The following is a 13,124-nucleotide window of genomic DNA, read 5'->3' as shown; positions in this document are numbered from 1 at the left end:
GAGCAAAACGGCATGTTGAATCCAATCTTTAATACCAAGTCGAGTTAGATTGGAGACGAAATCAGTAAGAAAAGTGGAAAAGGTGCAGAAAGAGAGGAGGAAAAAGTTAGCTAGGGCAATTGTTGTGTGTGTTTCATAATCCAAAAAATTCCACAAAAATCACCATAATCCTTCTAAAATCAAGATCTACAAAAACCACACACTTCCACAACCCTCATATTGTTTATAAATATATACATACGGTGCCCTAGCAGAGCATACAAAAACTTATACACACACAGTTTTATATATATATATATATATATAAGTGTGATGGTCTCCTACACACCGTACCACATGATACCTTTTGCGCACCTTTTCCCCATCGGTCATGCAACTTAGATAAGTGTATTTGAGATGGGCCTCACTGTAATGTGTCTATGAAATCCACTTCGGCTGTTAAATCCGTGATAGTAATTAAGCCGTAGGGCATAACAATACGTTGGTTTGTGATTTAGGTGCGCCCCACCAAGTGAAACAGTTTGGATAGTGGGAGTCCTCTGCACTATTTTTGCTCATGTGGCCCAGCAGAATTATGGATGCAGCTGATGTTTAATTCATATGCCTAAATTAGCGTCATTCCCCTTATGGTCAGAGTGGATTTTACAAACACATCAAGGTGGGCCCACCTCCAACCGTCTCTGTATTGGTGGGTCCCTAGCGGATTGCATGTTGAAACGGTCGGTAGCCACCTTGCTTCTAGTCAGGTGCTGGCGGACCCAATAATTATGTATTTAATCTAAGTTGTTCATCCATTTTTCTAACTCAATGTGTGGCATGAGCTAAAAAATGAGCCAAATCTAGATCTTAGGTGGACCACACCATAAGAAAACAGTGGATTGAACTCCCACCATTAAAAACTTCCAAAGGTCCACTGTAATGTTTATTTGCCATCCTACTTATAGGTTAGGTCAAAGGTCCACTGTAACGTTTATTTGCCATCCCACCTATTGGTTAGGTCATGTAGGCCTGGATTAAGGGAAAACAACAATATCAACTTCTTCTAGAACTTTGGTGGCCCCAAAGAAAGTTTTAATCGTGGGGCGTCCCTATACTGTTTTGTGTGCCATGGTCCACCTGAGATTTGAATCTGGCTCATTCCTGGGATCATGCTATACAATGGGCTTGTAAAATGGAACAGACAGCTTAGATTAAATAAATACATCGTTGTTGGGCCACTACCACTGACGAACAACCAGATGGCTACTGGCCATCTCAACCTGCAACAACAACATCCCAACCAATACATGGTGGGCCCACCTTGATGTGCATGTAAAATCTACTCTTATCGTAAAGGTCATGAAGATAATTTAGACATGTGAATTCAACATTAGCCACATCCATAATTCTGCTGGGCCACATGAGCAGAAAGAGTGTCAGGATGCCCACCATCCAAACTTTTTCACTTGGTGTAGCTGACTTACATCACAAATGGGCCCAATGATTGGTCTCCATAAATTAATTTCCACAAGGCATGGTATGCCAAATCGGTTACGTATCGGCCGTATCGGCCGATACGTAACGGTAACGGTACGAACCGTTACCCGTTTCGGGGCCGAAACGGCCGAATACGGGCGTAACGGCTCGAAACGGGCCGTAACGGGCCCGAAACGGTAACTTTTTTTTTTTTTTTTTTAGCTCTGTTTTTGCTGTTTTTTTGAAACCTCTTGCTTCCAAACTGTTTCTAACTCCTTCTACTACTAATTTCGACCAACCTTAGCTAGGTATTTGATAGAAAAACACATTATATTATAGATTTTTTTGAATCAAAGCTCGGTGGGCCATTTTTCAGAAATTCGTCAAAAATATGTATTTATACTTTTTTAATATATTTTGCTGTTTTAATGATGTCATATGATGTGTTAATCATAGTAGAACATGTTAATGTGCATTTTACAGATTTGGGGTGCCATTTAATAATTTTTTAATATTTTTTTCTATTTACGCATGAATTTTGGCCCCTTTTTTTAAAATTCGAAAAATCAGTTTTTAATGGTTGTTTTGCTGTTTTAATCATGCCATTTGATGTATTAATCATAGTAGAACATGTTAATGTGCATTTTACAGATTTGGGGTGCCATTTTATATTTTTTTAATATTTTTTTCTATTTACGCATTTATTTTGGCCCTTTTTTTGAAAATTCGAAAAACCATTTTTAAATGATTCTTTTGCTGTTTTAATGATGTCATATGATGTGTTAATCATAGTAGAACATGTTAATGTGCATTTTACAGATTTGGGGTTCCATTTTATATATTTTTATATTTTTTCTATTTACGCATTTATTTTGGCCCTTTTTTTTAAAATTCGAAAAATCATTTTTTAATGTTTCTTTTGCTGTTTTAATGATGCCATATGATGTTTTAATCATAGTAGAACATGTTAATTTGCATTTTACAGATTTGGGGTGCCATTTTATATTTTTTTAATATTTTTTTCTATTTACGCATTTATTTCGGCCCTTTTTTTGAAAATTTGAAAAATCGTTTTTAATGATTCTTTTGCTGTTTTAATGATGCCATATGATGTGTTAATCATAGTAGAACATGTTAATGTGCATTTTACATATTTGGGGTGCCATTTTATATATATATATATATATATATATATATATATATATATATATATATATATATATATATATATATATATATTTTTTTTTTTTTTTTTCTATTTACGCATTTATTTCGGCCCTTTTTTTGAAAATTCGAAAAATCATTTTTTAATGATTCTTTTGCTGTTTTAATGATGCCATATGATGTGTTAATCATAGTAGAACATGTTAATGTGCATTTTACATATTTGGGGTGCCATTTTATATTTTTTTTCTATTTACGCATGAATTTTGGCCCTCAAAAATAATTGCAAACACCTAAATGTAAGATATTTTCATATTACATTCATTCTAATATATCTATCATTGATAGTAGATAGTTAGAAAATTAAATATATGAAATTTGTAGTCAAATTCAGGTTATCTGGTTCATAAATTCATCAGACAGTCCGATACAACTTCTCACTAAAGAGTGGACCGTTACACCACCATAAACATGTTCCAATTTATAAATGAAGCTTAGAATATTCCGGATTTAATCCATATTTTTTCATATTTTTTTGGCAAAAAAAAAATTTTGCGCCGTTATGGGCCGTTACACCCCCGTATCACCGTTACGCCCCCGTATCCGTATCGGTTTTGGAGGTCACCGTTACGCCAACCGATACCGATACGGGACACCTTGCCACAAGGTTACCAATGGTTGGAGTTGATTTTACATAAACATCATGGTGGGCCTGTAAAAATTCAAAAGTAGGCACCCTCCTCTCCTATTGTTTCCCTTTTGTGGCCCACCTAACTCACAAATCTGCCAAAATTTTGTGACTTGTGGCTTAATTTCTATCATAAACTTAATGAACAATGTGGATTTTAAGGACGTGTCATAGTAAGGCCCACCTCAAACACACTTAGACAAGTTACATGATCGGTGGGAAAAGATGCGTAAAAGGTCTCCTGCAGTACAGTGTGCAGGAAACCATTACTCTCTCTCTCTCTCTCTCTCTCTCTCTCTCTCTCTCTCTCTCTCTCTCTCTATATATATATATATATATATATATATATCAATCAATACATAATCCATCAAGGTAGTGAATGAGATGAGCCAACAACCAAAAAAACAATAACAAACTTCCCTTCTCAAAAGATATCAGAAAGTCATTTGATCGGTGAGGTATGTGAATCATAGTCTTTGTATTATGTATCTCATTGTGGCTGTCAACCAATAGGAGCATTCTGTCGAAATCAGCCTTCAATATTCGGCCTTCTATTGTTGAACTTCAGCTGCCTGTTCTCTTTTTGAAGTCAAGCACTGCCTTCTGATACCTCAGTGTTCAAGGACTTCCTCAGACATTCAAAATAGAAAATATTGATTCTTTATTTGAGAGTAAATATTGAATCATCAGCCTATGGAATTGCATTTGCAGTTAGATCAGAAACTGTACAAGTTGGCCTCAAGTTTCCGTGATCTGGACCATTTATCTTGGTGCCCTCTTCATGAGTGAGTCAGGCACCAAAAATCCCTCAGGTAGAAAATCGTCGCCACATGGTCTTTGGTCTTTTTCCTATTGAATGAGAACCTTTATGCAAACTATACTTCTGCTGGCAACCAACCAGACAGTTAAGCCTGTCTAATAGAAGAAAATTTTGTGGTGTTACCAATTGTTACTTGATCTCACCAGATCAGATGAATGGTCTGGATCAGCAAAAGGTGGGCTGCACCTATTCGTTGCATGGCTGAACCAAAAGCGGTAGTTGGTTTGGTTGAGCACTATATGTTGTTATTCCGAACCCAATGTATCTTTCAAATACATGGTAAGCCTCAAATGCACATGCAATTTCTCATGCATGCACACACTAGGAACATGTCTGTCCAATTATATTCACATTCTGGATGCTTTTGATTCTGCCGTATGACTGTGAGCTATTTGATTGGCATGGGATATTATTACTGTAAGCAGTGCATTTTTTAATTGTCTTTCTTGTCAGTCTTTTAACTCTTGAATATTGTGTCGGTGTAGCAGGCTAGAAGCTGTGAGGCTAGTTCCTCTACAATGTTTGTAGAATAAACTAATCCTTCAACTAAATATTTGGGCCTACCTAATATAGTGCCTATATCCACTCATCCATCATGTGATCCCTGTCATTTTCTCTTTGACGCCCAAAAATTAGGTCGATCGAAAACTCAGGTGGGTGACACCAGGAAAAATCATGCCTAAAACTTCTAAAATCACTTGGTGTGTCCCACCTGAGTTTTTGAATGGGTTGATTCTTGGGTGTCCATCTATCCTGATGGATCACATCTTATCAATGGATTGGATGTTGTATACAAAGCACAGTGGACCACACACACACTGAAGGTTTTAATGGTGGGCATCCCCATGCCAACTGTTCTCTGTGAATCAGACTAATTTTTGGGATACGTGAACTTTAAGGGGCACATGTTATGGACAGAGAGGATGTGGGCCTACATCACAGTGGGCCCCACAAATAGTAGTAGAATAAGTTTACAAATGTTGTCGAGGAACTGGCGTCAGAAGCTCTATGCCATCTTAAATCTTTTATTATGCTTTGTTTATTGAATTTGAACAGCTGCTTTGTTTGTTTTCACATACCCCTTCAAATTTTGATGTGTTGGAATATTAGAACCCATCTAGCACTATGAATGTTCCAGCTAAATGATGCTTACAGGTTCCAAAATAATCTCTGATGTTGGCCAGCATTAGCATTATGACCCTATGGTTTACCACAACTTTCATGCATTTATTTTGTGTCATGATCCACCATCATGAATCACTGAGTGGACCCCCATGGTCGCATATTCAGATGATCAGAACTGTCCATGTGGTGGCTCTTAGCATGGATGATGCATCTCATCCCACATTCTTTTCCATGAATGTTGACCATAGTACCATTGCTTCTTTTTTCTTTTCTGTTTTTTATGTCAACAATCTGTTTGAATGCCGTCGAATGATGGCCAGGGTGGTTAATCAGGTTGATTTTGGATTGTGGCCAATCCATGATAGGGGCAGCTAAGATCAGTCAATCATTTATCCATGTGGGGCCCATCAGTTGACATATGATGGAACTGCATGAGTAACAGCTCAGTCAATAAACTCTTCTCATTTAATTAAATTTGTAGTGTAACATCCCGACACCCATGACTGAGTTATTGGTTATATCTGTCTCCTATTCACTTATGTAGTTTGGCTTCTTTTTTATTATTTTTATTTTTTTATTTTTAGTATAGTTTATATATGCTGCCATTTCTTGGACAGGGAATCATGGTGGTTCTATTACTTGTAAGCGGACTGGTTGTATATTTCAGGCGAAAACGTACTGTTGCCATGTCGGGTGTAGGGGCAGTGAGAATCCCAACGAATTCTAGGTTCTAGCTCAGATGTACGGACATCCTCTCTGTTAAAGCCCAAGCACTCCATTTCCTAGCAAGCGGCTTCCTACAGGCTTTAGGGTCGGGGGTATGTAGGAAAGTATTCTAATTCACTGGCTGTTGTAGTCTTCATTGTATTGATTTAACATGATTTCTTATGTAAGCTTTTATGGTCTGAAGAATAGGTGGTTCCCCACCTTCAATCCTCATTTTGTGTTTTTCGATTATCTGGAGATGTTGGGCTGTCCAAAACAGCATTTCAGGTTCATCCCAGCAAATATGTAAGTGTGACAACCTTTCAGTGACCCAAGACCATTTCTTCATCTGGTGGGCCACACTATAAATTAGGTGCATTTAACAGTCCACATTCAATAAATAGACCAAATCTAGTTTTAAAAAATTTCAGTAGCCAACGTTTCTTATGGAGCATGATCCATTGGTAATGGTGGACCAACAGATGGAAGGGATTTTTTTGGTTTGGAAAAAAAAAAAAAAAAGGTTGAGATGTTGTTTGTGATATCCAAACTTTGTATTCAAGTGCACCCAACCATCAATCAAGCTGGGACTCCTAAAAAACAAAGCTGGCACAATATAAAATGTGCCAAAAACCCTTCGAATTCAAGTGGGTATGACCCACCTGTGTTTTAGATCGGCTTGATTTTTGGGCTGTCCCTTCATCTTGGTGGGGCGTCTCTTATGAACAGGGTAGGATGGCATATACACACCACGGTGGGGCCCAACACAATCTGGTTTATTCTATTGTGGGTATCCTTTCACCGACTTTTGGGATGAAGGTCACCTGATGAACACGGTGGATTTCAAACACACATCATGGTGGTCCTGTCACAACTAACTATAGAAGAATCTATAGAGTATTACAGCTAGGGGTGTACTGTGTACACGAACCGAGCTAGCTCGGTTGGCTCGCTCGACTCGACTTGAAAAGGTTCGACTCAACTCGGATCGAAGCTGAGTTCGAACTGAGTCGAGCTGATTTTTGGAGCTCGAAAACGATTTCGAGCCGAGTTCGAGCTTGCCCCTGCTTGACTCGACTCGGATTGAATCCAGCTCGAACTCAGCTTGACTCGATGCAGGGTATATATACCCTTCGAAAAAAAAAAAAACCCTACTTATCCTGTTATCCTTTACTCATTTTCCCTTACCTGCACAGCCGCCCGCACGAACCCTAACCCATTTGGCCATTTCCCTTACCCGGCACCCCTAAACCATAACTCATTTTCCTTCCCCTCTCTCTGGTCTCTCCCTCCTCTCTCTGGCCGCCTCAAAAAATTGTTCACAGTGATGGTTGGGCTACTCAGCTTTCACGTACCTCCACACATTCAACCTCCTCTCTTCCCTCTCCTCCTCATTCCGTCAATACCTCGCACACGCAAAGGGATCGTATCTTCAACCTCCTCCTCGTCTCTCTTTCCGATCCGTCGGCCTGCCGATCGCTTCTCCAATGGCAACGCATCCCCCTCGACGCCTTCCACGTCGGCATCGTCGTTGTCATTGTCCAGATCGGTCGCATGTTTCCAAGCTGGAGATTTTTCTAGAACTGGTCCCGCCGATGATGCGGAATGGTTTGTTCCATCATGAAGAGATCCAGCGGCTGATCAAAGTGGTGATGGACCTGGGAAGGAAGCCGCTCGCACGGTTCCCTTTCGAGGATTGGGTCATATCGGAGTAGATGGTGAAGCTTGAAGACCTTAGGCATGCGATCTCGAAAGTAATTTGGTTCTGATTTCTTTTTCCTTTTAAGTTTTTATATTTTGATTCTTTTTTTCTTTTTCTTTCTTCTTCTTCTTCTTCTTCTTTTTTTTTTTTTTTTGACACATGCACACAACACCCCACACACTCACCCTAGTGGAATTTCACCACTTATGGGTACTCGAACTCTTGACAGGGAGCTGAAACTCCTGAGAGTCTGCCACCCGAGCAAGAGTAAGAACCCAAGTTTTATATTTTTCTTGGATTGTCTTTGTTTTGATATGCTTATTCTGGATTTGAACTCGGCTCGAAAGCTCGAAATTGGCTCAAATTGGTCCGATTGCTAACCGAGCCGAGCCGAGCTGGAGATGTTGGCTTGGTCACCAAGCCAAGCCGAGTTCAAGCTGAGTGTGCCTGGTGACCGAGCCGAGCCGAGGCCAGCTCGACTCGATTCGGCTCGATGTATACCCCTACTTACAGCATTGGCCTCGACTCCCACTCATCCCAACGCAAGACCTCTATACAATGCATGTGTTCTCTCCTGCGAATTGGAAGCGGATTGCACCTCGGTGGTGTGTTGACTTGTCAAAGTTATGTAAGCCCCACCTCGATATATATATATATATATATATATATATATATATATATATATATATATATATATATAAAGACCATTTTACCGCATGAGCCCAAAAACGAGACAGATCCAAACCTCAAGTGGACCACACCACAGAAAGAAAGCAATGGGGACAATTAAAGCCATGGTTGAAACCTTCCCAGGGCCACCATGATGTTTATTTGCCATCCAACCTGTTCATAAGGTCACACAGACCTTGATGAAGGAAAAACACAGGAAAAACACAGCTTGATCCAAAGCTTCTGTGGCCTCCAAGAATTTTTCAATGGTATACGCTTCAATTCCCACTGCTTTCTGTGGGGTGGTTCACTTGAGGTTTAGATCTGCCTCATTGTTTTAGATAATGCCCTAAAATGGTCCCAGAAAATGGATGGATGGTGTAGATATAACACATACATTATATTGAGGCCATAGAACTTTGTCACGTCAACGCACCAGGCGATCCGCTTCCAAACTACAAACATGTCCATTTAATCCTTAGGCAACCATTTATCTTTAATGCCGGGTTAAGCCCAACCAAATTTTTCGGGTTGGGCTGGTAAATGTCAGGCAGGGACTAGATCTAGCCTGGCACGCCCTTGAAAAGTCCGTACAAGTGGGCTCACATGATCTGACACAAGGGTGCACACGGAACTGATCGGATCACACGGTTTGATCCAGTTCTGAAGTGCACTGGTTCCGGTTCGAGTTCTGAAAATCAAAGAACCGGTTAATTCAGTTGGATTCTCAGTTTGAGGCCCCGCAGGACCGTACTAGACCGTACAACCAAACCCTGTAACCGAACTTGAAACCAGATCCCTTGGTTTATAAATATTTAAATTTTATTTTTTAAAACATAAAAAACTAGACCATATATCAAATGGATCACAACATGAATAGACATTGACAGCAAAATCATTCTGGAACGCAAAAAGGTTGTGAAAACAAATCATGACAAGATTACTCTTTGTGAAAATTTTCACTAGAGGAGCCTAGGGATTGTTAAAAAAACACAAAAACCATGCAATTGAGCTGGATTATAAAAACAAACCATGCAATTGGGCTAGATTATTAAAAGCACAGGACCGTAGAAATGAACCGGAACTGAACCGGTTTTTTACGGTCCAATTCCAATTTGGTTCTAGGGTGCAAACGGTCCGGTTCCGGTTCTAGTTTTCCTAGAACCATTGGGAACAGTTTGATTCCGATTTCATCACGGAACCAAACCGAACCGTGTGCACCCCTAATCTGACGGAGAGTGGTTATGGGCTGGGTAGCCATCCCAATCCAATAAGCCACCCAGCTTTGGGCCAAGCCTAGGCCTCGCATGCATGGTCCGATCAATTTTCAAGCAGGGCTTGGGCTTTAGTCATTTTAGCTTGAAAAAAACCGACTTTTTTATATACATGTGACATTTTTACAAATATATCATTCTAATCTTCAGTTAAGCAGCCATTTACTAATTCTTGTAAAAGCTTAAAAATAATCCTACAATTAAAGAAAATCATTTATATAATTAGCAATAAATCTGAGTAAAGACGGAAAATAGTAACCATCCTCTTTTAAAATTTTACAAGGGCATTATTTAATCCAAAGTCTCCATTTAGTGTTGAGAACATTTTCTTGTAGTCGAATGTTGAGATTTTTTTATTTTTTTTTTATTTTTATTTTCTCTTTTTGAAAAGTTCTGCTTGCCGTATCAATTCTCCTTTATTTGACAAGAGTTATTTGATATCCAATATAATATTATTTTAAAAGAATGTAATTTATGACCATCTCTTCCGCTCACTATGATTATGGACTAAGAAGCTTAATTAGTCATTATTTTTTACAACAGTTGTCATGCCCCAAAATCCGGGTACCCGAGTAGAGATACTCAATACCCAAATTTCAAGCACGTGAGATAAAATTAATATATTATGATTGATGCACAAATAAATACTCGATTCGACAAGGTCATGTACATTCAAAATTAAGGAGAAAATCTACTAATTCCAAACTTAATTAAATGATATTGTACCATACTATCTACAATTTAAGTGGCTAATTAAACTAAATCACTTAACTTATTACATTAACATTTGAAATTTCAAACTAAGCCTAATGACAATACAAACTAATAATAAAGACACGCCTACTCAAAATATTTCAACTTGGCACCTGTATGGTTTAAATTAACGCGAGTATAATAACTCAGTAGGATCGTCTTATATACAAATCTGAAGTTCTAGATTTCACATGTTTTTAATTAATATTTTGAGACAAACATAATGACATAACTTATGATATCATTGAGTAAAGGGAATGCAAAAATGATATGCATGCGATACTATTCATGAATCTACATAAATAATCAAATAAACATTCATCATTAATTACAACACCGTACTCAATGGATGGCCACGTTCCATTAACACCTACGCACCGGTACATCGTGGTGAAGGACCCATTTATACGTTAGTTAGTCAGACTACTGCTCCATTTGTACTTTTGACGTATGTTCGCGCACACGATTGTACTCATACACCGTACACAAAGGAGACTCCGAAGGATCCAACGGGTTCTAGGGTCTTTCACCCAAGGGACATGATTGTCTTACTTGCTGGCTTTAGGATCTCTTACCAAAGGGACACGATTGTCTTACTTACTGGCTTTAGGGTCTTTCACCCAAGGGACACGATTGCCCTACTTGCTTTTATTATTCTCTTTCATTTTCTTTTTTTTTCACAATTTAATAATCAATAGAGAAGCATGAATAACATGAACGATTCTAAATTCAGCAATAAAACAATTTAATAAATCAAATTTCTACACTATAATGCAGATTCTATACAAGGTGCATAAATTCGAGGCTGTTAAAAATTGGTCCCTGATAGAGTTGTACACGAACTAAGCTAGCTCGATTAACTCACTCAACTCAGCTCGAAAAAGCTCAATTCGACTTGGATCGAATCTAAGTTCGAGTTAAGTCAAGCTAATTTTTTGAGCTCGAAAATTTTTTGAACCGAGTTCGAGCTAGCCCGAACTTGAGTTTGAGCTGGCCTGAACTCGACTCGGCTCGGTTTGACTCGGCTCGACTTGGTCAGTGAGTATAAAAAGTTTTTTTTTTTTAAAAAAAAACCCTAGTCCCCTCTTCATTTCTAAACCCAATCCAGTCGCCCGAGCCCAAGTGCACATCTCTCTCTCTCTCTCTCTCTCTCTCTCTCTCTCTCTCTCTCTCTCTCTCGCCAATCAATCCGATCACCGACGCTCACCCGTCCTCACTGGTTCGGTGGTCTGGTCCTGCACTGCCCAACCGTTTACCCGTCTCTACCTCTCTGGTGGTCCCTGCACTTACCAGCTAGTGCTTGCCCGTCGCCCTGCCCCAGCTCACCTGCTCACCCAGTCACCGGCCTACCCTACTGTCCGAGCCCCTACCTATAACGCCCTGAAAATCGGGGGTCGAGCACGAGCCCAACTCCCGAGTTCCAACACATCACTTATGCAATAGAGAAAATGATGATTAAATGTTGTCTGTATTAGTGCCTTAAACATGAGTGGGATTATACCAAACAACATATAATACTTCAGAGACAGTTAAATTTTGCAAGTGGAAGACTGTGATAATTATATAAAATGTATAAACTAATGTAAGTCTCCAAAGTGTGAACATATTACCAGGTTAAATATATATACATGTATACTCCCAAATGAACAAAATGAATATACATAGGTGCTCCAAAATGCAAAATGACAAGTGTAATGGCATCTAGACAGCATCCCTGCAACCCCGTCGATCAGAACACGGTCTACATAGACCCACCTGATAGCTGCATATAAGAGAACTCCTCCTCATCATCGTAAAAGACCGGCTCTGCCTCGAAAGCATTGTCATCATCTGCATCTACAACAGGGTCTGGTTGGTGTTTAAAACACCGTACCAGAACATGGGAGTGAGTGATCAACTCAGTGGAGCCATAAAGCAAAGGTTAAAATGTTATCAATTTAGTCAAGCAATAATGATAAAGCAGTACAACACTCATATCCTAAATACTCTTGTTAATGCAAGGATGATATGCGATAATGATGTATGCCCTCACCTGCACTCCCTATGCGACATCATCTCATGATCGCGGCATGCAACACTCCCGCTGTGCTCAACTCCAACGCCAAAAGCACATGCAATGCGGTGCATGTGCGTGATTAACCAAGTTCTTAATTAGACATTCATACAGCAAGATTGGGAAATTAAGGCACCTCCTTTTAAATTATATACTCAAACATTGATTCATCTAGGGTCGTCAATTCTAGTAGTCACATACGATAGACAGTTTTCAGGTCGCTACGGAGCGGCTCGTCACCTCAGCATAGGCCTAATTTATACTCGAGGTCACTACGAAAAAGCTCATCACCTTAGCGTAGTCCTAGTGTATACTCATGGTCATTACGGGCTCATCACCTGATCGTAGGCCAACAGCTCGAATACAGTGTCCCATACACCACCATATTCGGCGCATGAGTTTGGGTCAATTGGGTTACTTGACAAGCTCGATTAGTACGAGCGTACGTCGGGTTAATCGACATGAAGTGCGTAAGCACTCCGTGTGGCCTAACCACTGTCGGCAAATCTGCGTACGACTCGGATTCCCCGAACACATTTGATGTAGTGGAACGATCTCGGTCACTAATTCGGGAATCTTTACCGATCGCCTGGACTATGTAGCAGTCTCAAACATACTTAAACATGACAGGAAAGCATATGTGATAGGCATATCAGCAATAAACAATTAATTCAAACAAGGGAACCACTTGAGCATTTTTATCAAGTACAAATAAA

At 39.5% G+C, this 13,124-nt stretch overlaps 1 protein-coding gene across 1 annotated transcript in view; it reads left to right on the top strand.

Moving 5' to 3' along the window:
* The window catches only part of LOC131258350 (uncharacterized), a 48,735-nt gene extending 42,345 nt beyond the window's left edge, over nucleotides 1-6,390 (top strand). Inside the window, exon 4 of the mRNA XM_058259614.1 lies at nucleotides 5,870-6,390. Within this exon, the coding sequence (XP_058115597.1) occupies nucleotides 5,870-5,986 (117 nt within the window). The 3' untranslated portion in view covers nucleotides 5,987-6,390. The remainder of the gene's footprint in view (nucleotides 1-5,869) is intronic.
* Nucleotides 6,391-13,124: the final 6,734 nt, after the last annotated feature.

This window comes from Magnolia sinica, chromosome 10 (genome assembly GCF_029962835.1).
Source record: "Magnolia sinica isolate HGM2019 chromosome 10, MsV1, whole genome shotgun sequence".
Classification (NCBI taxonomy): Eukaryota; Viridiplantae; Streptophyta; class Magnoliopsida; order Magnoliales; family Magnoliaceae; genus Magnolia; species Magnolia sinica.
This window is presented reverse-complemented; position numbering and strand designations above follow the sequence as displayed.